The sequence below is a fragment of the Vulpes lagopus genome, chromosome 19 (genome assembly GCF_018345385.1).
Source record: "Vulpes lagopus strain Blue_001 chromosome 19, ASM1834538v1, whole genome shotgun sequence".
Classification (NCBI taxonomy): Eukaryota; Metazoa; Chordata; class Mammalia; order Carnivora; family Canidae; genus Vulpes; species Vulpes lagopus.
In genome coordinates, this window is record NC_054842.1 from 26,238,297 (window position 1) to 26,264,723 (window position 26,427).

General features: G+C 34.8%; 1 protein-coding gene and 1 long non-coding RNA gene across 9 annotated transcripts in view; one reads left to right on the plus strand and one right to left on the minus strand.

The window, feature by feature from the left end:
• Positions 1–20,831, minus strand: part of LOC121478633 — an 86,910-nt gene extending 66,079 nt beyond the window's left edge. For both annotated transcript variants that reach the window (XR_005984570.1, XR_005984569.1), the window contains exon 1: positions 20,067–20,831. This is a non-coding gene — a long non-coding RNA (uncharacterized LOC121478633). The remainder of the gene's footprint in view (positions 1–20,066) is intronic.
• TBC1D5 (TBC1 domain family member 5) overlaps positions 1–26,427 on the plus strand; it is a 535,195-nt gene that overhangs the window by 372,754 nt on the left and 136,014 nt on the right. For all 7 annotated transcript variants that reach the window (XM_041733756.1, XM_041733755.1, XM_041733751.1 and 4 more), the window contains one exon: positions 23,392–23,534. In XM_041733756.1, coding sequence (XP_041589690.1) covers positions 23,392–23,534 — 143 coding nt within the window. The remainder of the gene's footprint in view (positions 1–23,391; positions 23,535–26,427) is intronic.

Sequence of the window (26,427 nt, forward strand, 5' to 3'; positions counted from 1 at the left end):
TGGCAAGTTAAGTCAGTAGAGAAACAGCAGAACACTTATTGATGATCATCTAGTTGGAAGACGAGCAGTTCTTACCAATAGATATAAAAACAGTGATTGTGTCCTACCCAGATTACCTGTCATATGTGCCAACGAAGACAGTACTAGAAGATCTAGTCACGTCCAGTTCTAACATACCATGGTTCTTAACTGGATTTTATAAAAATGACTTAAGGATGTTTGTTCAAGAACGATGTATGCCAGGTACTGGTTTTATAGTAGTGGGGGGGGGAAGCAATGAACAAAAAATCCCTGCCTCTAATGGAGCTTCTATAATACTGGGGGAGATAGACAGTAAACATAAAACATGGATTATGTCAGGGAATAATAAGTGGTACAGAGAAAAGTAGATAGGAAAAGGATCCAAAGAGTACTGGAGGACTTCAAATTAAGAGTTGAAATTTTTAATTGGATGGTCAGAGAACTTCTCACTGAGAAGGTAACATTTGAGTAAAGACCTGAGGTAGCTATGGGAGCAGATCATGCATGTATCTGATGAAAAGCCTCTAGGCAATTGATATTACAAGTACCAAAGTCCTAAAGCAGGCCTATGTCTGCTGTGCTCAAAGTATAGCAAAGAAACCAATAGGCTGAAACAAAGGAAGCCAGTAAGAAGTACAGTAGTAAGAAATGAAGTCAAAGGGTATAACCAGGTTGTATAAGGTCCTGAAACCCAGTTTAAGGACTTAGGCTTTTTCCTGAGATGATATGCCAGGAAATTTGAACAGTGGCATGACTTACCTTTTAAAAGGAACACCTTAGAATCAGTGATGAGAATGGACTGTACCGAAGACAAGGGCAAAAACAGGGAAGTCAGTTAAGAAGTTATTGAAATAATAATGATTTTCCACTAGAAGTAATTTTCTACCAAATAAGCTCCACGAGGACAGGGATTTTTGTCTGTTTTGATTACTGCCATAACCTCACTATTTATAATTGTAGTTGGCATATATTAGGCCCTCAAATATTTTTTAATTACATGAAAGACTAAATGTTTGGTTAGTCAAGGTGAAAGATGATGGTGGTATCAGCAAAGTAAAGTTGGTATTGAGATGGAAGACCAGGGTGCTGTCAATAAAGTTGGTGACAAATGGTCAGATTGTGAATATATTCTGAGGTAAAACTTGTAAGATTTGCTGATAGACTAAATGTGGGTTGTGAGAGGAAAAGAAATCAAGGAAGATTCTCAGATTATTGGTTGCTGAGCAACCAGAAGGGTGGAGTTGCTATTTGATCAATTGGGAAAAGTGGTGAGAGAATTGGGAGTTTGGCATTGGATATTTTTAGTTTGAAATGACATTTTAATATTCAAATAGAGAGGTTCTGGTTCTAGGTGAAATGCAGCAGGTACACTACTCTGTGTCCCACTACATGCAGCTATAAAGGCTTATCAGAATGAATGAAATAGCCATATGAGAAGTTGGAGATAACTAAAAAAGACACCTTGGAAGACCAGAATTTGAAGCATCACCAAAGTGGCAATGAATTTGCCATTTCCCACCCTCCAGTGTCCCCACGTGGATGGGATACAGCTCTGCTCTCTTTGATTTATCAGCTTTTTTTCTTTATCAGTGTTTTGAATATCAGAACAAATTTTTCCCTGGTTTCTATAAAGTATTATTTTGTGTGTAGTACTTATTTATATTTCCATGGAAATATTTGATCTTCCTCAGATTTTTTCCTTACATATGACATTCCTAGTTCTCTAGAAAATGAATAAAGCCACGCAGAATTGATCTATTCTACCATCTTTTCCCCACTGAGCTTTAATAGTAACTCAGATTTTTAAAAATTCTTTATTGACTTATTGACCTTTCGTTATTTGGTTGCTTTTAGCACTCAAGGTCTTTGTGACTTAAATTGCCTGTTCGTTTGGTTTTTTTTTTAAGTCAAGGATTTTTTAGTTTGACAAACACAAATATTTGTTCTGTGGTCAGCACATATATGTGATCATTCAACTATGCCTCCTTGTAGTCCTTGCCTCCCTAAGCTCCAGTCCCTGGCAACCACTCGTATGTTTAGTCTCTATAGTTTTGCTTTCCTGCAAAGTATCATATAAATAAAATCTTGCAGTATATAGCTTTTTAAGTCTGGTTTCTTTTACTTAGCTTAAGACATTTAAGATTCACCCATGTTAAAAAAAAAAAAGATTTACCCATGTTGTTGCCTGAATCAGTAGCTTATTGCTTTTTATGATTTAGTAGCATTCCAAAGTTTAGATGTACCAGTTTGTTTATACCTGTACCAGTTGAAGGACACGTGGGTTTTTCCAGTTTCAGACATTTAGGAATAAAACCACTAGAAATATTTGTATTGCTGTTTATGTAAAGATAGTTTTTCTCTTGGATGAATACCAAGGAAATGGATATGTGTGTGTGTGTGTGTGTGTGTGTGTGTCTGTGTGTATAAAAGCATATATGTATGCATATATATATATATGCATACATATATGCTTGTGTGTGTTTAACTTTATAAGTATATATTTAACTTTATATATTTTAGTAAGTATATATGTATATATATAAACATATATTTAACTTTATATATATTTAGTAAGTATATATTTAACTTTATAAGAAACTTCTAAGTGGTCTTCAGACTGCTTTAAAAAATGACTTCTATTTTACATTTCCAGCAGTAGTATATTAGGATTTCAGTTATTTTGTATCCTTGTCACCACTTGGTTTTGTCATTTTTTAAAACTCCATTCCAATGGGTATGTAGTGGTGTCTCATTGTGGTTATAATTTGCATTATCCTAATAATTAATCATGTTGAGCATCTTTTCATATATTTATTATTGATATTTCTTTTTTTGGTGAAGACTCCATTTTTTAAATTTGGTTGAGTTATGATCATTGTTATTTGTATATTCAAGAAATAAATCCCTTTTCACACATATAGTTTGTAAATATTTTCCCCCAATATGTTGCCTGTGTTTTCATTTTATTAACAGCGCCTTTCAAAGAGACATCTTAAATTTCAATGAAGTACAGTTTATCAGTTTTTTCTTCTATGATTTGACTTTTCAGTACTAAGAAATCTTTGCATGCATCAATGTCACAAAATTTTATCCTACTTATATTCTAGACATTTTATAGTTTTTGCTTTTAGATCTATTATCCATTTTAATTTAATTTTTGTGGATAGTGTGAAATACAAGTCCAAGGTTCATTGTTTTGTAGTGGATGTGCATTATTCCAATATCATTTGTGTCTGTGTTTCACGATTGAATTTCCTTGACACCTTTAGCAAAAATCAATTGACCATATTGTGGAAGTCTATTTCTTTCTTTAAAAAAAAAAAAAAAAAAAAGATTTTATTTATTCATGAGAGACAGAGAGAGAGAGACAGACATAGGCAGAGGGAGAGGCAGGCTCGCCATGGGGAGCCTGATGGCGGGACTCAATCCCAGGACCCTGGGATCACCACCTGAGCCAAAGGCACATGCTCAACCACTGAGCCACCCAAGTGCTACCCCTGTGAGTCTATTTCAAAAGTTTGTTCTGTTCCATTGATCTGGGTGTTTTTTTTACCAATATTATGTTGTCTTGATTCCTATACCTATATAGTAACTCTGGAAATCATGTAGTAGGAGTCTTCCAACTTTGCTTTTCTTTTTAAAATTGTTTTGGCTATTCTTAATTCTTTGCTTTTCCATTCATATTTTTTTAATTGGCTTGTGATTCACCAGAAATCTTGCTGGGGTGGCTTAGTCAGTTAAGCATCTGCTTTTGGCTCAGGTCCTAATCCTGGGGTCCTGGGATTGAATCCCACATCAGGCTCCCTGCTCTGCAAGGAGCTTGCTTCTTCCTGTGCCTCTCTTTCTCTCTGTCTCTCATGAAAAAAAATAATTTTTTTTAAAAAAATAAATCATGCTGGGATTTTGATTGGGATTGCATTATATCTATAACATCAATTGTAAGAAAATAGACATCTTAACAGTATGGACACTTCTAGTCAATTGACATGGTGTATCTTTCCATTTATTTAGGTATTTGTAGATTTCTCACATTATTTTTTGATAGTTTTCAGCATTTTACGTATTTCACTTATATTCATCCCTAAATATTTTGCGGGTTTTTTGGTACTAATTATAAAAATGCTACTGCTTTTAATTTCAACTTCTAGTTGTTCATTTCAGTACATAAAAATATAATTGATTTTGGTGTATTGACTTTCATCCTATATCCTTTCTGAAGTTACTTATTAGTGTAAGTTTTTCTATAGATTGTTTGGATTTTGTAGAAAATTGTCTTCTGCACTTAGAGATAATTTTATTTCTTCCTGCCTAATCTAAATGCCTTTTTAAACAGCTAAAAATGATTTGCTAATATCTTCTTAAGGATTTTTGTACTTATGGGGACGCCTGGGTGGCTCAGCCCTTGAGCATCTGCTTTTGGCTCAGGATGTGATCCTGGAGTCCCAGGATCGAGTTCCACATCGGGCTACCTGCGTCGACCCTGCTTCTCCCTCTGCCTGTGTCTCTGCATCTCTTTCTCTCTGTATCTCTCATGAATAAATAAAATCTCAAAAAAAAAAAAAAAGGATTTTCATACTTTATGGGCTACTTTATGGGCTAGTGGACATTGGTCTGCAGTTTTCTCATGGTGTCTTTGGCTTTGGGATCTTGGTAATGCTGATCTCATATAAATTTCTGCTTTTATTTTTTCAGGAAGAGTTTATGTAAAATTAGTATTATTCCTTTCTGATATGTTTAGTTGTAGATAAAGTTTTCCTGTTTCTTTACATGTTTTTTTTTAAATTAAATCTTGCACATTTTAAATGTTATGTTTTTTAATTTCTGAGGTTTGTGATATTCCTTTAAAGAAATGTTGAGTTTACTTTTTGACAATCTGTTAAATAATTTTTGGATCATATTGATCTTTTTGATGCTTGTTTTTAGGCTTTTTAAAAATTATAATTCTAATATATCCTCTACACAAGGACCAATTTAGCTCTCCTACTAAGGCATGACACTTATGGGATTTCTAGCAAATTCCCCATGTGTACTCCAATCTCTCTGCAGTCTGTTTAGTCAGAACGTGAACATTGCCTAGCCTCATAAAACCTTCCTGTGATTTTTACATTCCCCAATAGTAGTTTTTCCTCTGATAGTTTTTCTTTGCTGGCCTATCAGAGGTTTATCCTACACATGTACAGTTTAGTATTCAGCACATACCCTCTGTACAGAGTTCTGGGATTCTTTCTCTATATAAACTTACTCCATTAAGGTAATATGTCCTGCAAATGTCCCACAGTCTCTGTTTTCTCACCCAGTAAGACTGATGTATTCTGCTTTGGGCTTTCCCTTTTTGCCATGTGCTTTCAAAAGTGCTTCCAGGACGAAAACCATGTATCATAGAATTAACCCCACACACACACACTTGGGTTAGAATTATAATGATGTACTACAATGCATGCTTTCTAATGTTTCATATATTTTATCCAGTTTCATGTGTAGAATTGGCTATTCCATAATGGTCTGAAGGGGAAGTCATGGCTAATTTTAAAAATAAAATAGGGGATCCCTGGGTGGCGCAGTGGTTTGGCGCCTGCCTTTGGCCCAGGGCTCGATCCTGGAGACCCGGGATCGAATCCCACATCAGGCTCCCGGTGCATGGAGCCTGCTTCTCCCTCCGCCTGTGTCTCTGCCTCTCTCTCTCTCTCTCTCTGTGACTATCATAAATAAATAAAAATTAAAAAAAAAAATCTTCCTTTAAAAAAAAAAATAAAATAAAAATAAAAATAAAATAAAAATAATCCTAGTCTAAGAAAATAACACCTAAAGCAAAGGAAACTGAATTGTTTTATTTGAAAATAAAACAATTTTCACATACATAATAAAAACAAAAATGAAGTATATCAGACAAAATGAATTTAAGTCAAATAGCATTGAATGAGATAAATGAGAACATTTTATAGTGAAAAAGTTTACAATTCACAATGAAGACTCTTCTTTAATCATTATACAACCCTCCCCCCAAAGAAAAAAATGATTTTGTCGTGTAACAGCTTCAGGAAATGTAAGAAGAAATACATAGAAGTGCAACAATAAATAAATTACTTGTACCTCTCTCTCATTCACGATAAATCAGGCCAACTCACTATAAAGTAGGGATCTAGAGAACCTAACTATTTACATTTAATAAATCAGATCTAAGTGATATATATCAAAATCTGTTTACTATAAACAGAGAATGAAATGAATGTGTCCATACAATATTTATTTTTACAGTAGCCACAAACAAAAACGTCAGTAAATTTCTCTTAACAGGAAAGATACAGGTTGCATTCTTTGGCAACAAAACTTGAAACTAATAACAAAAAAAGAAACAACCCCCAGTGAAAACCTATTATAAAATATGAAAACTCTCTTTACTCTTGTACTAAAAGGAACTCTAAAATTGCATAATTTTTAGAAAAAAGTGTTAAAGTATGTTGATCATAACCTATTGATTTTGACTAAGACAATGATCTTAGAAGTTCTTAGCCTGATACTCTTAAAATACTACATGAAAAGGAGTAAAGATATGTGTATTAGATATGTATCTTAAGTGATAAAGAATACAACAGCAAAATAAATCTAAAGAACATAAAAAAGGAAGGAGTTAAAAGTAAAAGCCCACGTGAATTAGTAAGAAAACATAAATGACAACTAATGCATGAAGGAACTGTTTCTTTTGGGGGGAAATACATGATAAACATCTTAACATAGTTTAAAATAACAGAAAAATACAAACTATATGTGCATAAATTAAAAATAGATTACTAAAGTACAAATTTGTCAAAAGGTATGCATTTCCAGTTGTAAAGTGAAGAAATCATGGGAATACAGTGTATAGCATGGTGATTAATAATACTATATTGTGTATTTGAAAATAGCTAGAGAGTAGATCCTAAAAGTTCTTAACACAAGAAAAAACATTCTGTAGCTGGTGATATTAATTGGATTTTTGTGGGGATTATTTTGCAATATGTGCAAGTATTGAGTCATTACATTGTATACCCAAAACTAATATAATGTTATGTCGGCTATACCTCAATAAAAAAATAACTTTTAAATTGCAAAGATAATTTTAAAAAATATACATTCAAGTATAGCCAGAAATGTTCTGGGATAAAAGAGTTATTATTAGCCCCACCCACTGAAAAATGTATTATAGATACCATAATTATAACAGTTTAGAATTGGCGCATAATTAGATATATTGGTAAAATAAAATAGAGTATCTGAAATAGACCCTCAATACATAGGGGAATTTAAAATATGATAAAAGCAGAATTTCAATTCAGAGGGAAAGCAATGGATTACTCAGTAAAACTATTTGGTAAACCATGAAATTAAATCTCTAGTTTTGCACTGTAACAAATGCCAGATGCATCAGTGATATAAACAAAACTGGAATAAAATTATTATTTTTATATTCTAAGGTGGAAAGTACAAAAACCGATAAACCATGAAGAAAAAGCTTGGTAAATTTGGCAACATTACAATAAAATTTCTTCCTGGGAAGAGAAACCTCCCTGTAGTCTGAGAAAGATGGAAAAAGTTAATAGGTCACTAAAATTTCCTTGGATCCTGGTAGCTTTTGTTCCCAGGATTATATATTCTTTGAATAGTGATTATCGGGACCCCTGGGTGGCGCAGCGGTTTGGCGCCTGCCTTTGGCCCAGGGCGCGATCCTGGAGACCCAGGATCGAATCCCACGTCAGGCTCCCGGTGCATGGAGCCTGCTTCTCCCTCCGCCTGTGTCTCTGCCTCTCTCTCTCTCTGTGACTATCATAAATAAATTAAAAAAAAAATTTGAATAGTGATTATCAAACTTGTACTTGCATCGAATCACCCCAAGGGTTTGTTCAAATACAAATTACTGGGCCCTGTACAGAATTCCTGATTTATTAGGTATAGGGTGGGTAAAATTTAAGAATTGCAATCTGAACAAATTCCCAGATAATGCTACTGCTACTAGTCTGGGACCATACTTTAAAAACCACTGTTTTACCATGTTCCTAAAGCCTCTCATTTTCCCCTGAGATCAGAGATCCACTAATATTGCTCTTTGTAATCGAGTTCTAAATCAAACTGAGATGTCAAGGAAAACATGAAGTAAGCAGTTCACTTTTTCCCATTATATAGTTAGAAGCATAAAGACCTATATAAGGGTCATCTATGCAGTATCATACAGAATAACAATGGAAGAATTCTAAATGCCCTAAAAGAAAAGAATGGTTATATTTTTTTAATTTATTTATGATAGTCACGCAGAGAGAGAGAGAGAGAGAGAGAGAGGCAGAGACACAGGCAGAGTGAGAAGCAGGCTCCATGTACCAGGAGCCTGACGTGGGATTCGATCCTGGGTCTCCAGGATCGCGCCCTGGGCCAAAGGCAGGCGCCAAACCGCTGCGCCACCCAGGGATCCCGAAAAGAATGGTTAAATCATGATATATCCACTCACTAGAATAGTATGCAACCATAAAAAATGATAAGGTATTTCTATAAATGTGGTATGGAATGATCTCCATTTTATTTTATTTTTTAAGATTTATTTATTAATTTAAGAGAGAACACCAGCAAATCGTGGGTAGGGTCAGAGGGGAAGGGAGAGAGTTTCAAGCAGACTTATCCCATGATCCTGAGATCACAACCTGAGCTAAAACCAAGAGTCAGACACTTAACTGACTGTGACATGCAGACACCCCGATGTCCATTTTCATAATCATTGTTAAATTAAAAAATACATGGTACAGTATGCTCCCATTTATGTTTTTAAAAGGTGCATGTATGCATTAAAATGACCCTACGTTAAGAAAGAACATTGACTGCCCTTAGGAAGGTATATTTAGAGGTAGAGGATCCGGGATGGGAAGGGAAATGTCTTCTCATTGCATGTCCTGCTATAAGTTAAAATTCTTTTTCACCATTTGAAAAAAAAAAAAAGTTAACAGAACAATAGCTCTACATACTTTTCATTTAATTCATAGGAAATAAAAGAATTAGGAAGTGAGAAAGATGGCCAGATAAGAGGTCATAGTCAGAAAACAATGGTTCAGACTCTGAGAGTGCAGATTTGTAGCTTCTCAGCAGCCAGCACTCAGCCAGTACCGGCTAGCTAATGTGGAAAGGAAATGAGTGTTGTTGATGGAAATAAATTTAAAGTATTTTATGTGATGTTTTTGTGCTTCATATTTGAGTTGGTTTATGAGCAGATTAATTTATGAACATATCATATACCATGATGTCCTCAGTAAGCTAGACTTCACGGAGTTTCTCTTCTCCGTTAGCCCAATATACAATTCTAGACCTCATAAGTCTTTCTAAAACTGGCTGACCAAAAGTGGCAATTAATTTTTCTTTGTAAGTTCTTAGTTCTTTATAGTTTCCTTAATGAGTTTTCTTGGGAAGAAGCACTCTAAATCTTGGTAGGATACTTTATCTGTAATCACCACTGTATTGTAACTGAGGTGCTCATGAAATAGCACATCATGATTCATCAGAATAAGTCCTTCAGAAAGCCCCGTTCTTCTACTCTGAGAAACGCAGTTATCACACATTTGACAGCAATAGTAGATATTGTGCATCTTGAGTCTTGAAAGTTAGTCATTAATGTGAAGAGGTGATTTTTTAATATAAATCTGAATTAGATCTCCTTTAGGAATTAAAAGAGAATTCTAGAGGAGTATAAAAATGTTGGAGTAACGCTGAGCTAGGAGTTAAATTATCGTGTAAATCTGTAGTCTCTTTTTCATTGCGACATGCTCAATCTGTGCCATTTGCCTCTGTGGAGGCATCTGTAACTTGCAGGGGCCAGCTCTGCCTGTTTGGATCCATGATATATGTATTGGGGGTGAGCAAAGAAGTCACCTATCTCTGACACATGCAGGAGCTTTCCCATAAGTGCATCTAGTGCATATCTTCCACAGACCTCTGAAATAAAACTGCTTTTAGATGGTTAAGGCATATTTTTAGATGATATATTTGGTAGTACTTTTAGAAATAAAAAAAGTCATAAGTGCATGATATTTGCCATTATCATCAAACTGTGTTTATTTTAAAACATTGAGTTGCAATCTTCTGTGCATAAGGAAACATTTTCCTTGCTTAATGTATATTTGTCCTTCTTTAAAAAAAATTTACACATATATAGTTGGCTGTAAAGTTGTCTGGGCACTAAACTTTAGCTGTTAGCTACGGAGCTCGGATAAAATGAAGCAGCCAACCCCTCTTTAACCCTCTTTTGTTTCCCTGTTACTTCTATTACTAGGGAAAGGTTAACTGGTGGTGATTGAGTTGGGCTTCTGAATTCCTCATCAAAACCACACAGCCAAAGTAATGCCTGTGGTGGCGCTGTCTTTTGCCCTCCCTGGCTCCTTCAGGTTTTCCTTGTCCCTCTCTGTCTCACCCTGCACCCTGGTAAGTCATCTGAGCCCCATGCAGATACATTCAGCTCATCACTTATATGCATTAATGGGTAGGAATAGGGCATTTATAATCCTAAACGGTAGATAATCCAAAAACATTACATGGCTTTGGAATGTACTTAGTAATGTTTTAAATTGTTTACCTTACTGGTTATACTTGGCTAATGTTGCCATTAGTTTGCGTTCCTTGAACATACCAAGGTTGATTGGGGGACTTACTATGGAGGCGGCAAAGAAAAATGTAAAGTGACTATAGGAACTCAGATTGAGAGAACTTTTATTGAATTAGAATTTTACTTTGGATAATTTTCATGTTAATGATTGGAAGTTATCAGTATATCGTCCAGTCTAGGGCATAGCACAGTAACTGCCATAAAGTTGAAATTCAAGAAAACATTTGTCTTTAATGTTTTTCATAGCAATCATACTTAAGATCAGATCAGAGCTAGCCTAAACCAAGAGAGGAAGTCAGTGAAGGGTGTCCATTTCCCTCAACCCAACCATCCCACTTCCAGCTTAGTGAAGGTGAGTATTGCCAAGTCATGAACATTTTCCTAATATGGTGCTGGCTTATAGACTGTTCCATCAGTGGAGCTACACAGATTAGCTACTCAGTAGCAGAGACTTAATCCAGGAATCCCTCAAGAAGGAAGATATAATATTCCTTTGAAATGCAGGGAGGTACTTGGAAATAGGCACAGGGAGGCTTTGTATTCCTTTCAGTAGAATATAGCTTTCCACGGCAGTATAAGCATCTAAAATAAAATGAACAATAATAGAGAGCATAACTTACCAACTTAAGGTCCGTGGTTCCACAAAACTCCTGATGTAATTTGCAGATGAGTAGGTGTGGTATGTGTAGGTGTGTGTTATTTTAAGACAAGAGGGTTCATAAACTTAATTCTAAAAGGGATCCACAACTCCTCTATATCGAGAATTGAATTAAGTTTCACTATTTTATACTTTTCATAAACTTTTGCAAAGAGGGAGAGGAGACTACATGTCCATTGTCACTGCATCTCAAACGTGTCCCTATTTGAATTGAATTTTGTGAATTCCCATAACCACAGCTAGTTCCAGACTGGATTCAAAGACAATATGTAAATGGACAGTGGCCAGACAGTATAGAATAATAGAACTCTGACCCACATAAGAAGCCCAGGAATCCAAACCATAACCTCTTTGACAAAATCAGCCCAGAACAGTCAGAACTTAGTCAGTGACTGCCACCTTTCCTGTTTTTGCCTGCTTCCAGCTCGGAACTAGCCAGGGAAAGCCAAATACACATGATCCCCCAATCAGTCACATATGATGCTCCTTTTTTAGTTATCCTACGGCCATACTTAAAACCTTCAGTCAGGCATACCTGAGACCTTTCCTTTTTTCACTACAGACTTTTCTCACTCCCCTGTTTTTGATTCTTTGCCAAACACAGGTGATGGTAGCTGATTCCCTTGCTAAAGCAAGCCGAATAGGTAACCTCTGTTTATTTTTATTTGGATGGTCTTCCTTTATTTCAGCTGTGCATTGAGATGTGAAAGGTTCTAGGAAAAGTCTCTTATACTGAAAGGTCTCTTCCATCAGGACATCATAGAGCTGGTAGTAATGCCACTGAGTGAACATCTCTTAGAGTTTAGCTCTTTATTTTTCCAGAAATAACATTTATTTATTCATTCATTCATTTTTATTATTGAAGTATAATATATGTTATATTAGTTTCATGTATACAACATATTGATTCCACAATTCTGTACATTAGTCAGTGCTCACAATAATAGTAGTCACCCATCTGTCACCATACAGTTTTATTGCAATATTACTGACTATATTCCCTGTGCTGTACTTTTCTTGTCCATGGTTTATTTTCTACCCGGAAGTTACCTTGCAAACCCCTTTGTCTATTTTGCCCATCCCTCCACCAACTTTTTCTCTGTCAACCACCAGTCTATTTGTTTTATTTTTTAAATCCCACATGTAAGTGAAATCATACTGTACTTGACTTCACTGAGCATAATATTCTCTGGATCCATTCACATTATCACAAATGGCAAGATCTCATTCTTTTTCATGGCTGAGTAATAATATTCTGTTGTACATATGTACCGTATCTTCTATATCCATCTGTTGGTGGACATTTGGGCTACTTCCATATCTTGGCTACTATAAATAATTCTGCAGTAAATGCAAGGGTGCATATATATTTTTGAATTAGTGTTTTTATTTTCTGTGGGTTAATACCCAGTAGTGGAATTACTAGATCATGTGGTATCTCTAATTTTCTGAGACACCTCCATACTATTTTCCACAAGGAGCACACCAACTTACATTCCCACCAACAGTGCACAAGGGTTTCCCTTTTCTCCACGTCCTCACTAACAATTATTATCTTTTATCTTTTCGATCGTAGCCATTCTGGCAGGTGTGATGTGATATCTCTCTGTAGTTTTGATTCTCCTTTCTCTGACTAGTGATGTTAGGCATCTTTTAATGTGTCTGTTGGCCATCTACATGTCTTCTTTGGAAAAATGTCTATTCGGGTCTCAGTTCATTTTTAAATTGGATTATTTGTTTTTTTAGTGTTGAGTTTTATGAGTTCTTTATCAAACCCTTATGGGATACATACATCATTTGCAAGTATCTACTCCTGTTGCTTTTTCATTTTGGTGATGGTTTTCTTTGCTGTAGAAACACTTTTCATTTTGATGTCCCAATTGTTTATTTTTGCTTTTCCCTTGCCTAAAGAGACATATCTGTTGATGTATTGCTGTGGCTAATGTCCAAAAGATAACCGTCTATGTTTTCTTTTAGGAATTTTATGGTTTTAGGTCTCACATTTAAATTTTTAATCCATTTTTAATTTATTTTTGTGTATGGTATAAGAAAGTGGTCTGATTTCATTCTTTTGCATGTGGCCGTCCAGTTTTCCCAGCACCATTTATTGAAAAGACTTGTTCCCATTGTAAATTCTTTTTATCCTTCCTGTTGTTAATGTCATGTATCACATTGATTGGTTTGTGAATATGGAACCACCCTTGAATCCCTGGAATAAATCCCATTTGATTGTAGTGAGTGATTCTTGCAATAGATTATTGAATTCATTTTGCTTATATTTTGTTGAGATTATTGCATCCATGTTCATCAAAAATTGACTTATAGAAGTGTCTTTATCTGGTTTCGATATCAGGGTAATGCTTGCCTTGTAAAATGAACTTGGAAGCATTCCTTCCCCTTCAATTTATTGGAATAGTTTAGGAAGAATAGGTATTAACTCTTTCTCAAATGTTTGGTAGAATTTACCTGAGAAGCCATCTGGTCCTGTACTTTTGTTTGTTGGGGAGTTTTTTGATTATCAGTTCAGTTTCATTACTAGTTATTAGTCTGTTCAATTTTTCTCATTCTCATTCAGTTTTAGAAGATTGTATGTTTCTAGGAATTTATCCATTTCTTCTAGGTTATCCAATTTATTGGCATGCAATTTTTTATAATATTCTCTTAAAATTCTTTATATTGCTGTAGTGTCAGTTATTTTTCCTCTGTCATTTCTGATTCTATTTATTTATATGAGTCCTCTGTCTTTTTTTATTGATGAATCTGGCTAAAAGTTTATCAATTTTATCTTTTCAGAGTACCAACTCTTGGTTTCATTGATCTTTTCTATTTTTTTGTCTCTATTTCATTTATTTTCACCCTAATCTTCATTATGTCCTTCCTTTTACTAGCTTTGGTCTTTGTTTTTGTTTATGTCTGTTTGTCTTCTCATTTCTTTAGGTGTAAGGTTAGGTTATTCATTTGAGTTTTTTTTTTTCTTAAGGTAAGCCTGCACCACCATAAACTTCCCTCTTAGATCTGCTTTTGCTACATCCCAAAGATTTTAGACCATTGTGTTTTCATTTCATTTTTGTTTTTTGGTTTTTTTAAAAGATTTTATTTATTTGAGAGAGAGAGAGAGCGCGCATGCGCGCATGAATGGAGGGCAATGGCAGAGGGAGAAGCAAACTCTCCACTAAGCAGGGAGCACAACACTAGGCTCAATCCCAAGATCCTGAGATCATGACCTGAGCTGAAGGCAGATGCTTAATGGATTGAGCCACCCAGGCACCTTTTTATCTTACATACATGTTATATTCTAGATCTGAGCAAGGTGATAGTGCAGAACCTTAGAGTGAGAACAGCTCACAGGTGAAGCAGAATAAATAAACACCAAAGAGTTGACCATTCAGCCAAGCTCTCTGTATTATACAGGTTCTGCATGGGAAATGCAAGAATACCCGTTTGGGTCCTGGTGGCTTTGGGATTCTGATTTGAGAACCCACACTCTGGACTAAGCCATTTCCCTCTTAGGCTATATCTCTTTGCACTAAGCTAATCAGCCATGTCCTATCATGTCCCACTCTCTTACCTCATTAGAACCAATCACAAATGGCATGGGAAGGCCATTAGCTCAGGACTAAACATGAAGGGCCTCAAATTTAGTGTTTACTCTGCCTTCAAATGAGATTATATCTATCCATCATAATTTATATTTTAAAAACATTGACTTGTAAATGTTAATGTTTAAAATGTCACAATTTTTATAGCCTTGTTTTGGCATTTCTTCATCTTATAATACACTGGGAGTTAAAAAAAAAAAATCAAAGTGGCCTAGCTTCTCTCAACCTTTGGGAGGTCTCCTTCTCTTCCACATCCATGTCTGTCTTTTTTATTGGATAATACTTTTATAGTGTTTGTGGTTTTTTTAAATAAAAGTTTAGAAGTTAATAGAGATAGAATGTGAAGAGGTATTTGGCTTTTTGTGTTTTCTGTCTCAGCCAATAGATGTTTAGTGGTTGTTGGTCCAACAATTAGACATGTTGAGTAAGCTGATTTGAAGACCCACGCTCAGGACCAAGCTGTGGAGATGTGGAGAGAAACCAGATTTACCTATATGGTGATTCTCTTATTGTGGCCCCCCAATCAGTAGCATCAGTAACTCCAGGAACTAGTTCAAAATGCAAATTATCAGGCCCCACCTGAATCTCAAAATCATAATCCAAAAACTTTCAATATGGGTTTTAGCAGTGTGTGTTTTAATAAACCCTTCAGGCTACCCTACTACATGCTAAAGTTTGAGACCACTACTCTAATTAGAAGGGTCATTCAATAGTTTAACCCTTTTTCTTCTCCTGGAGTAACAATTTACTTGAATGTATGGTAGATGTTAGGAGCCCTAATAGCTGGCACCTTAAAATGGACAGGAAACAGGAATCTGTGACCTAGGCTTGTGCTTCTCAAACTTTAATATACACACAGATCCCCTGAAAATCTTACTAAAATGAAGATTCTGGTTTCAGTAAGATTGTGTTAGGGGTGTAGGAGTCTGCATTTCTAACAAGCTCCCAGGAGATGATGCTGGTCTTAGATCATACTTTGAGTAGCAGAGTCTTGGTAGAAACAGGTTCCAGCTGAGGAACATCTGAGGTATGAACAAGCAGGGAGCCAGAGATCAGGAAATGTAGGGAGAGGTCCAAGAAGCCTTAGGCGGCCTTGATCAATTCTTCCATAGGTGTGATCACTTACTATTTAATGTGTGTTCAGGGATCTCTACAGAAATGAGAACCTTAGGGAAACATCTATTTAGCAGCTAGAAAACCTGTGAGAGATCAAGGATGTAGGGTCAAGAAATGCCTGGAGAGTAGGATTCATGTTAATTTAATAAGCGTTTGTTAATCCCCTACCTCATGTGTAATACCAAATAACCCCAAGGAGCTTGTGATCTGCTAGAAAAGGGAGAGAAGCCAAACCAAACTATCAGTAACTAACCCTTCAGCTGGAATTTGCTTATCAGAGGAAAATGTAATTAGCAGTGACACCAGTAGATAGTGGAACCTCCAAACATCTGCCCTAAGTGAAATACCTGTCCTAGCCTCTGAGCAGCCAGGCCAGGTGAGGATGACTTAGGTTCAGGAAGAAGAAAAGGAAGACAGAGCCAGTAAAACCAATCTCAGAGGCTGCTTACAGCTATAGGTAAGCGATAAGTGGTCAAAAGGAATCAAGCACCACTGCTGCCTTTTAGGAATGGGTTCAGTCTTACTTTCTTGATTACATATTACCGGCCTACAGATTCAAGGTTTTACCTCTATCCTGAATTGCATGGATCCTGATATTTTTCACTGTAGTGTTATGCCTCATGTCACTTCTTCCAACAATGTGTGTAAATGCATTAGATTTATGCAGAGGAATTTGAAAAACGTTACTCAGAGAGGTTAAGATCCCATTGGTGTTTAAAATGGTCTAGGACAATTTTTAAAAACAGTAAAGTCACACAAGTTTTGTATCTTAACGAGTTTCAGATTAGGGAGGATAGGAGCAATTATTTTTAGCAATTCTCTATACTCTTTTAGAAGACTGATTTGATCATAATTCCCTTTCCTAAGGTAAAATGACAAAACAAAACCTCTTTACAGACTTTCTAGAAGTAAAAATCATCTGTAATATGAATAAAGACTGTATTCACAGAGCCTAAAATTAATTTTCCTTGACATAACCATCAACTGTCCATTAATTCTTCATGTTGTTATTTATAGGGTAGTGGCTTCCAAATAATTTTCTCAAGGAAATGTCCAATAGCAGCTCACTACTAGTGGAGCCCAAGTAAATGATAGGATAGAAAAATCAGTTCTCAGCAACTTTTACTCCCATAGTCCTCTTGAGGCAGAGCTAAGATTTCGACCTGCATACTGGTTGAAATGTACAATAGGATTCTCAAAGAGCACATCCTGTTCATACAACTAAATCTGTATTAAAGGAATACCATATTTAACTAGCTTTATTTGAATTTGCTGGTATATCGCATATCCTAAAATTACTAGTCCTTGAAATACCATACTTCTAAACCTAATAGCAGGTATACATTTAAAAGAGAGATGTATGAATATGAGTATGTGTATTTGTGCTCAAGTGAGAGAGAGAGAGAGAGAGAGATAGAAAATATTCAAAGGTTACACAGCTTCTAAACATATGATGGTCATCTTCTAATGCATAGCATTCTTATGAAAAACATAGATGCACAAGCTGTTTTCCATTCAAACTATTTTTGCAAAGAGTGTATTACAGTTCTGACAAAACAGCTTCAAACTCTCACGAAAGAGAATAAATTACAGTAGGAATGGGTGGTAATTATTAGGAACTTATTTTTGGAATAAGAAACCTTCCTTAATAAAGGGCTGCGTACTGCCCTCTAAAAGAAATAGAGAATTTTCCCAGTCAAAAACATATTTTTAACAGTTAGTGTACATATCCTGTGGGGGTTAAATTAAGTTTTAACATGTGTTCCCAGAAAGCCAAATTCAAGCTGGGTTCAAACCATGGATTACAAGGAGCACGTAGAAAGTAAATTTGAGTTCTATAAAGATAATAATTAATTCAAAGTTTCAGTTCCTTCTATTTTTTTAAGTAGAGTTTAATGGGCTTGAAGTATTCGGATCTTTCTGTAACATATGTAGATCCCAAGCATTTGAAAGAGGACTGAACCGAAACAGTACTAGGTAAAGAAAAAAAATAGTAAATAGGCTAAGCATCTTCCAGTAATGTATTCTGCAGGGTTGGTAGAAGAAGAATGTGAAAATGGAAAAATGCTTTATTTTGGCTTCCATCTTTTGTGGCTCTGTTCTCCAAAGAAGTAAGAATTAAAGATGAGAATGCCTTGTGACCCTAATTATAATAACTGCAATATTTGGTTCTGATTTTAAGACTATATTCACAGAGTTGATATAAAGGAAAACTCAGGGTAAATTAATGTAAAAAGAACTGAGTACAAAGGAACTCAATATAAGAAGAGCCTCAACTTCATCAAGGAGATACCAACCATGGAGATGACAGTTTGGTTTGCTGTTGTTTTCCTCTGATACTAATACAGAATTTGTATACTGTGCTTATTCTCTGCCCTGCATGGGCTATTTAAAAATTAATTGTAAGGTTTGAAAAGTACAAATGAACAGAAAGCAAAGAAGCAAAATTAATATCATTAAACAAAAATCTCTTGTGTTGCAGTATGCTTACCCAGTGCTATCATTTTGTGATCACAGGTTGCTTAAAATGCCCTTATAATGTTTGTTAAATTAAACTGAATATACCTTTTTTTTATTTTACTTGTTCTTGTAAGCTGGCTTTGCCTATATCTTACTAACAGGTCATTAAAGGAATAGGAAAAGGAAATGAAGATACAATATATTTCTTCCTACATGTATAACCTACTACAGTCATGTTGGATGAAGCCTATGTTTAGTTAAACCTCAAATTGGTCATTTTCATAAACCACTAAAAAATGGATTTCTCTTGGTGTTTCCATGGGTCATTCACCAAGCAATAATACCATCAGGAGTTACTGATCCCCTGGGGATAGCAGCTTAATTACACAGAAATTTTAAATTGAGAATAGTGTTATAAGTGCAGATATAGAAACAGTCCTGTCTTCGGGTGGTTTATTATTAAATTTAATACCTCAGACGATCTTTTTTGTTTGTGTAGATTTTAATTACTAAGTAGGTCTGGAAAAATATGAATTATTGTATTATCACAAGTGATAAAATGTGTACAGTTATGAGCATTCCAATCTGCAGGTGTAACACACATAAAGCAAGATTAATAGTATCAAGCAATTAAACTGAAGCTATCTTTAAGGGGAAAAGAAAGCCTTAATGCTACCCTTAAGTGTAAGTTAAACTCGCGTTAAATATTTTTAACTGCAATAAAAGCATGTTAATTTTAGGAGTGACTTCTTTATAAGACCTCATTTCTTCGAGTAAGTTTTCCTTTCTAAGAATACAAAAGCTTACTGAAATAATTTCTGTTGGTAACTCATTCCATAAAGAACGGAATTTTTCCTTGGCTTTTAAGCTCAATGAAGAAAGCCCAAAATAGCACAGGAAATTTTGTGTGCGGTGAATATATGTATGAACTAAATCTAGTAGGGATTAAAATGATTAAATTATTGATAAGGTCATTGTGGTCCCAAAGCTTTCCATTAGTCATATAGTACTACTTAAATATTTTGAGAATTTGGCTTTAATTTTCCTATAATTGCATATAAAATAGAGGAAACAGTGTTTTGCTTTAATTTTATATCCTTGCATGTATAACTTACTAACAGTCTTATATAAAAGGAACATGCCAGGCATCTAATAATAAAATTTTTTCCTTATGTGTTTCTGGGTTTTTTCCCCCACTTCCTGAATTATTTTTATGCTCCCTCTAACAAGATCACTGCCTATATTTTCAATTTAGCTACACCTTTGCCTCTCAGTAGCATGACAGGTGGCTTTACAGTGAGTTTATCAAGACCTTGGTAAACACATAGAGCACTTAGCAAAGTGTACAGAGCTCTTTACAGAGAACTTTCTGGATCTTTCTTTGTCTCTCTGACTCTCTCTCTCTCTCTCTCTCTCTCTCTCTCTCTCACACACACACACACACACACACACACACACACACAGAAGATTTGGTCCTTGCCCTGGAATTATTTAGCAGTGTACTTGGCAAGGTGAAACTTCAAAAATAAAGCAATGTGAAACATTTATAAAGCACCACATCACAGATTACACATTAAACATAAAAGTACTGAAGACTTACCTTCTGTGTAGTTTGATGATATGTTTTATTCAATGTAGATTGCTAGGTATTTGCAGTTCTCCCTCCTGACAGTGCTGCAGTGGAGATTGCTGCGTCTATGTATCTGTGGGGTCATTTTCCAAGCTAAGCTGAAATAACCCTGAACAGCAGGAAAGTTGCATGAGAAGTTTGAGTAGTAACTGGGCATTTTGTTCTATAAATAGGAGTAATATATATTATTTCTTTAAGAGGGGAGAAGGGCTGTGTTTTCTTTTCCTTCTTTTTTTTTTTCTTTTGTTCTTGAAGCACCATCTGTGATGAAACCAAAGCTGTGATTGTCCATAAGAAAATGAGAGAACTTTGAGCTTTAAGCAAGAGGCAAAAACATAGTATTGTATTCTCTGTGGTGAATATTAACCTTCATCAGGTTTTTTTTTTTCTTTTTTTTGGTAAATGATTGTCTATTTTAGCATGATAGGTACCAACTTTTTTAAAAAGTCATTTGACTTTTAATGGGAGGTAGCAGGAAAAACAGAAAATTCTTCCCCACACATAAGAAGGCTAACCAAAAGTAATGTCTTTTAGGAAACAGTTACATAAATGCACTTATTCAAATAGGGAGAATATTAAAATAACTTTCATGAATGAAAGGAGTGAGTTCAAGGCACAATACAATTTTGTAGGGCAGCCTGGGTGGCTCAGCGGTTTAGCGCTGCCTTCAGCCCAGGGTATGATCCTGGAGACCCAGGATCGAGTCCCACGTCGGGCCCCCTGCATGGAGCCTGCTTCTCCCTCTGCCTGTGTCTCTGCTTCTCTCTGTGTGTCTCTCTCATGAATAAATAAATAAAATCTTTAAAAAAATACAATTTTGTTGGTGTGATTCTTTTTTTAAAAAAATTATTTTGATTATAGTTGACACACAATGTTACATTAGGTTCAGATTATGCTATGCTCACCTCAAGTGTGTAGCTATCATTTTGTAGATGTGATTCTTGAATTTTGTACTGGCATCCAGATTTGAATCAGGAAGGATCAGTTAAATGTCAGAATTCTATTTTGAAACTGCCAAAATTTGCCTGTTAAACTAAAATGAATTCTTATTTTATTTTTTCAGCTTTATTGAAGTATAATCAACAATAAAATTGTGAGATATTTAAAGTGTACATTGTAATGATTTGATATATGTGTACATTGTGAAAGGATTCCTCCCATCTCGTTAACACACCCATCACTTCACACATTTTGTTCTTTTTCTTTTTTTTTTTTTTAAGATTTATTTATTCATGAGAGACACAGAGAGAGAATGGCAGAGAGAGATGCAGGCTTCATGCAGGGAGCCCGACATGGGACTCGATCCTGGGTCTCCAAGATCATGCCCTGGGCCAAAGGTGGCGCTAAACCGCTGAGCCACTGGGACTGCCCCACTTCACACATATCATTCATTCATTCATTCATTCATTCATTCATTTATGGTGAGAATAGTTTAATTCTCTTGGCAAATTTTGATTATATAATACCGTGTTATCAACTACAATTAGCGTGTTATAGTTTAGATCTTCATCAGTTTTTACACCGATGAATTTTTCTTCCAGTTGTATCAGTTGAATAACTGTAAATGATCACATTCTGTTTTAGTCATTTAGTAATGCAGATACAACTACCAGCCTAAAGATCCTTTAAACAGATCCCTAAAATGGTTTAATCCAGGTACTTTTTTGATTTGCCCATTCTCTGGTTCCCCTGATACTCCTTGCAAGACTGGTTAATTCTTTGTCATTAAGAGCTTCCTATGTAACTTAGAGATATTTTTGTACTTCTTTAAATAGTAAATATTGGCATTTGTAATTTGAAAGAATTAAACTTGTGGAGAAATAATGTTTTTCCCTAAGCCTCATACAGGCAGCATGAGACCAGAAAAATAGTTTGTTTTAGTCATCTCTTATATTAACAGTAGAGTAAGAATTGGAAGATAGATAAAAATTATAAATGATACTGTAACATTTTTTAGAAAGATGTTACTTAGGCATTAAATCTTCTTCTGAAAAAGCAAGTAATTTAAGGTGTAATTGAAAATACAATTTAATTATTCTGTTGATTAATTTGATAATATGAATGAAAGAACTTCAGTATTTGATTGTATGATTCCTAATAACTGTGATACGTTTGTATGATTATACACTATATTGTCACAGCTTTGATTCCTCCTTAAATATAATACTCCCTGAAGAAAGTACTTGAATTTAGGGTGGTGGTGAGGGGTTGGTGCTCACTTTAACCCCACTGATGGTTAAATTTGTTTTCTAATTTTGCAAAGAGGTAATCTCTTAACTAGTTTTTAAAGAATTCCCTCTCTTCTGTACTATTTGATATACTAGAAATTTGGAATTTTTGATTCTTTGTTATGTGCCAGGGCCACATAGAATTTCTAGCTGAAATTCCTGGAGAAAGATTTGTGTAAGGAAATTATAGCCATGTTACATAGAATTAGAAGTAAATGGATAAAAAATAGATATCAAAGTGAATTGTTTTAATATTTTTATAAAAATATGAATAGCTAAGTGTTTATTGAAAATTTGAAGTATAGCTGTTTATGACATATAATTACATACAGACCTTCTTTAGTATTCTGATAAGCTGCCTATATGTACTTATAGCTTAGATATCTATTTTCCTGGCCATAGAAGTGACACTGTTTTTTAAAAATAGCCCTAAAAAGATATCCTCACTGATAAGGTTTATGTATTCTAAAGTTTAAAATATCACTATTTGTTTCATTTGAGATAATTGTCTATACTTGACAAAAAAAATACGTATCTACTATTTTTCCCCACATTTAATTTTAAAATGGATATTTTAAAATAAGAGTGAGATATGAATGCAGTTTTCTATTCAGTTATAATTAATTTGTTGTACAGTTATTTTCAAAAGTCCAGTTAACAACAACAAAAACAGTAGTGATCATAAAATTTTGGAAAATTCTGTTTTTTAATTGCTAGCCTTACCTATGAGGCAACTGTCAGACCATTGTGCATTCATTTTCCTCTTTGCCTTTTGAGTTTTGGGATTTGTATTAAATATGAAAGATTTCTACCCTTTTCAAATATCATCCTAGTGTTTTTTATATATAGGAATAAATTTTGATGATTGTGGTACAGTTATAAAATTACAAAATTCATTTGAAAACTTAAAACTTGGATTTTACTGTATTATATATTTGATATATAATATTTGTTCAGTGTGATCAGTTAAAAATTATAATTTTTTCACAAATATAGGAGAAAATGATTCCTCTTTACATTGTTCTCAAAAGTACTGTTTTCTGAATTTTGGTTTTGTTTCTTTTCAGACGGTGGGTCCGGCTACTGTTTGGACGAGAGTTCCCCCTGCAGGATCTTCTGGTGGTCTGGGATGCCTTGTTCGCAGATGGCCTCAGCCTGAGTTTAGTTGATTATATCTTCATAGCCATGTTACTCTACATTCGAGATGCTTGTAAGTGTTAATGACCTTGCCTACATTCATGTTGGCAGTCCTGATTTTTTTTAATGTGTTTTATCTTTTAAATATACTTTACCTTTTATTCTGAATTCCCATACCTACATTTTTATAGTAGGTAATATATTGAGGTTTCAAAGGAACATACTAAATATCTTTTTTTGTTAGTTAACTGTGTACATGTTGGGAAATGTGGGTGATTTTATCCTGAGAGAATTGGAATATTCTTCAGAGCCATTTTTTTAAAGACTTTATTCCTGCTTTAATTCCTCATTACACACATTTGTGAAATGCACGTATAAAAAGCTAGTATTTCAGATATGTTTAGAGCTCCACCTTCTGACAGGTAGAGAGTATTCAAAGATATTTATCAGGAGACTGGAGCTATTTTTATAGTATCAACAACTTGCCAATAAAAAAATAAATATTACATTTAAAGATATTTTAACTTCTCCTCAGTTATATTTTAGCCAAATGTATTTCTCAGTAGATTGCCAAATGGTAGACATATTCCTATCTCATGAGATCTACCTTAGGATGCTTGCCATAGCTGGAAAGCCAGTGCCTATCTGTTTGGAGTAGTCTGATAATCTTCAGCTTGAAGAAAATATCAGAGCATGTTTTAAATTTTGAAATACCTCAAATTGTTTTCCTTCTGAGAAAAATAATCACTGTTCACAAAACAAGATTTGTAAGCCAAAATATAATTAGAAAGATTGCAACAACGTGATGATTAAATAGGAAATTAAAAAAAAAAACCTCTTAGGAGTAGGACTTTGTCAGAAGAACATAAACTCTTGGGATCATTCATAATCTTGACTTTTACATTACTATGTGGTTCTCTTTATTTGTTCACTGAATACCAGTTGTGCCAGATGCTCTTGTTATGCCTCTGGTGACACTAATAATATTCTTTAAAATTTTAGATTATACTTTTTTAATTCCCCCCAAAATTACTTGAATGACTAAATGACAGGAGCGCCACATTTTATCCAAAAATTGTGGTTTTTTTCTGTGCCTCGAAGGTCAAATAGTTTAGGTTTTGACAGACTAAGTGAAAAGTTCCTTCTTTCTAAGTCAGAGCTAATCAAATAAGAACATGGAAATTATAAAAGCTAACATCTGGAAAGTGGAGAAAGATGTTTGGGTAGATTTGATGGATACTGGATTTTAGAATATTCGATACTAATCTCTCGTAGTAGGAATTTTAAAATGTAAATAATAAAAAAAACAAAAGGAATAAGGAGCCTCTTTTAAAAAATGGTTTAGGATAATATTTTCACAAAATTTTCTAATGCAAACAACTGTTGAAATATTTTCTGATTTTCTATAGTCTTAAACAATTAAATATTTGCTCTTAATTTGGTGTATCACAACTATATGTATTTTTTAAATTTAGTCATCCTGTCTCCAATGCTAAGATCTATTTTTTAAAATTAATTTTATAAAACAGGAAAAATTTTGGCAGCTAAAGCCCTTACACATTTTCAGTCCATCTATTGATGTTATGAAACATATGGGCACATGTGGAAAAATACAGGGATAGTGAAGTTGTTTATTCATTTCAATATTTAGACCAGTTTATTTTAATTTGCTTGGTTGAACCCATAACAGTGAATGAGATCTCCTAAAAATAGGATGACTATTAAATATTTAAGGGTCATTGCCCCTATGCTCAAGAAGTTTTCAACTAGTAGGAAAGACGGACGTAATTAATTTTAAATTAACTTACCCAGTCCTGTGATTGAGGTGGAGATAGGTAATATGAAAGTTTAAAGAAGAGGCATTGAATTCCCCTCTTGGCCAGCTGTGAATGATGTAGATGTCCTTAAGTTAAATAAGGGGATCTACATTCCAGGCAGAAGGAACAGAATGAACAGAGGCTTGGAAGTGAGAAACTGTTTTAATGGGGGATGTGTGTGTGTGTGTGTGTGTGTGTGTGTGTGCTTCTACAAGCCATTTGGTATTAAAGTACAGAGGGAGGGGATCCCTGGGTGGCACAGTGGTTTGGCGCTTGCCTTTGGCCTAGGGCGCGATCCTGGAGACCTGGGATCGAATCCCACATCAGGCTCCCGGTGCATGGAGCCTGCTTCTCCCTCTGCCTATGTCTCTGCCTCTCTCTCTCTCTCTCTCTGTGACTATCATAAATAAGTAAAAATTAAAAAAAAAATAAAGTACAGAGGGAGACTGACAGGTTATGAGACCAAAGAAAGTAAACAGGGATAGGATCTTGATAAAAGTCTTTATCTTACAAATAATAGGAAGCTCTTGAAGGGTTTAAAGCAAAAGTACAGTCAGTATTAGATCACTCTGGTGGCACTCTGGAAAATGGATTAAAGGAGACAAGAGTAGAGCAAGGAAATTGGATAAAAGTTTATGACAGTAGTCCTGGGGAAAAATTGTAGATTAGAGAAATCTTCAAAACTAAAGTCAGCATTCGTTGGTGACTAAGTATGATGGGTGAGAGAGAACAGGAAGTCTAAAACAATCCCCAGCTTGGAGAGTTGAGTGACTAGGTAATATGTGTAACTTGATAGGAAATAGGATTAGCAGGTTTTAGGAATGGAAATTATTAAGTTTTGGCCCTACTGAATTTGAGATCTATGAGAAATCATAACCTGAAGATTTGGAAAATAAAAGTGTCAGAATCAAGGCTACAGACTCAATTTTGCAAATGGTTAATAGGTATGTATTAATTAAAACCATAATAGTGGATGTGACCTCTTCTAAGAATAGGGTGACCATATATCCTGATCTACTTGGAACAGTCTGGGTTTACACCTGTTTGTCAAGAATAGTAATTATTAGTACTGTCCTCTTTCACTCAAAGGCATCCTATTAAGATCATAAGAATTACATGGTCAGCCTACTTAAGATGGGTGCCTATAGA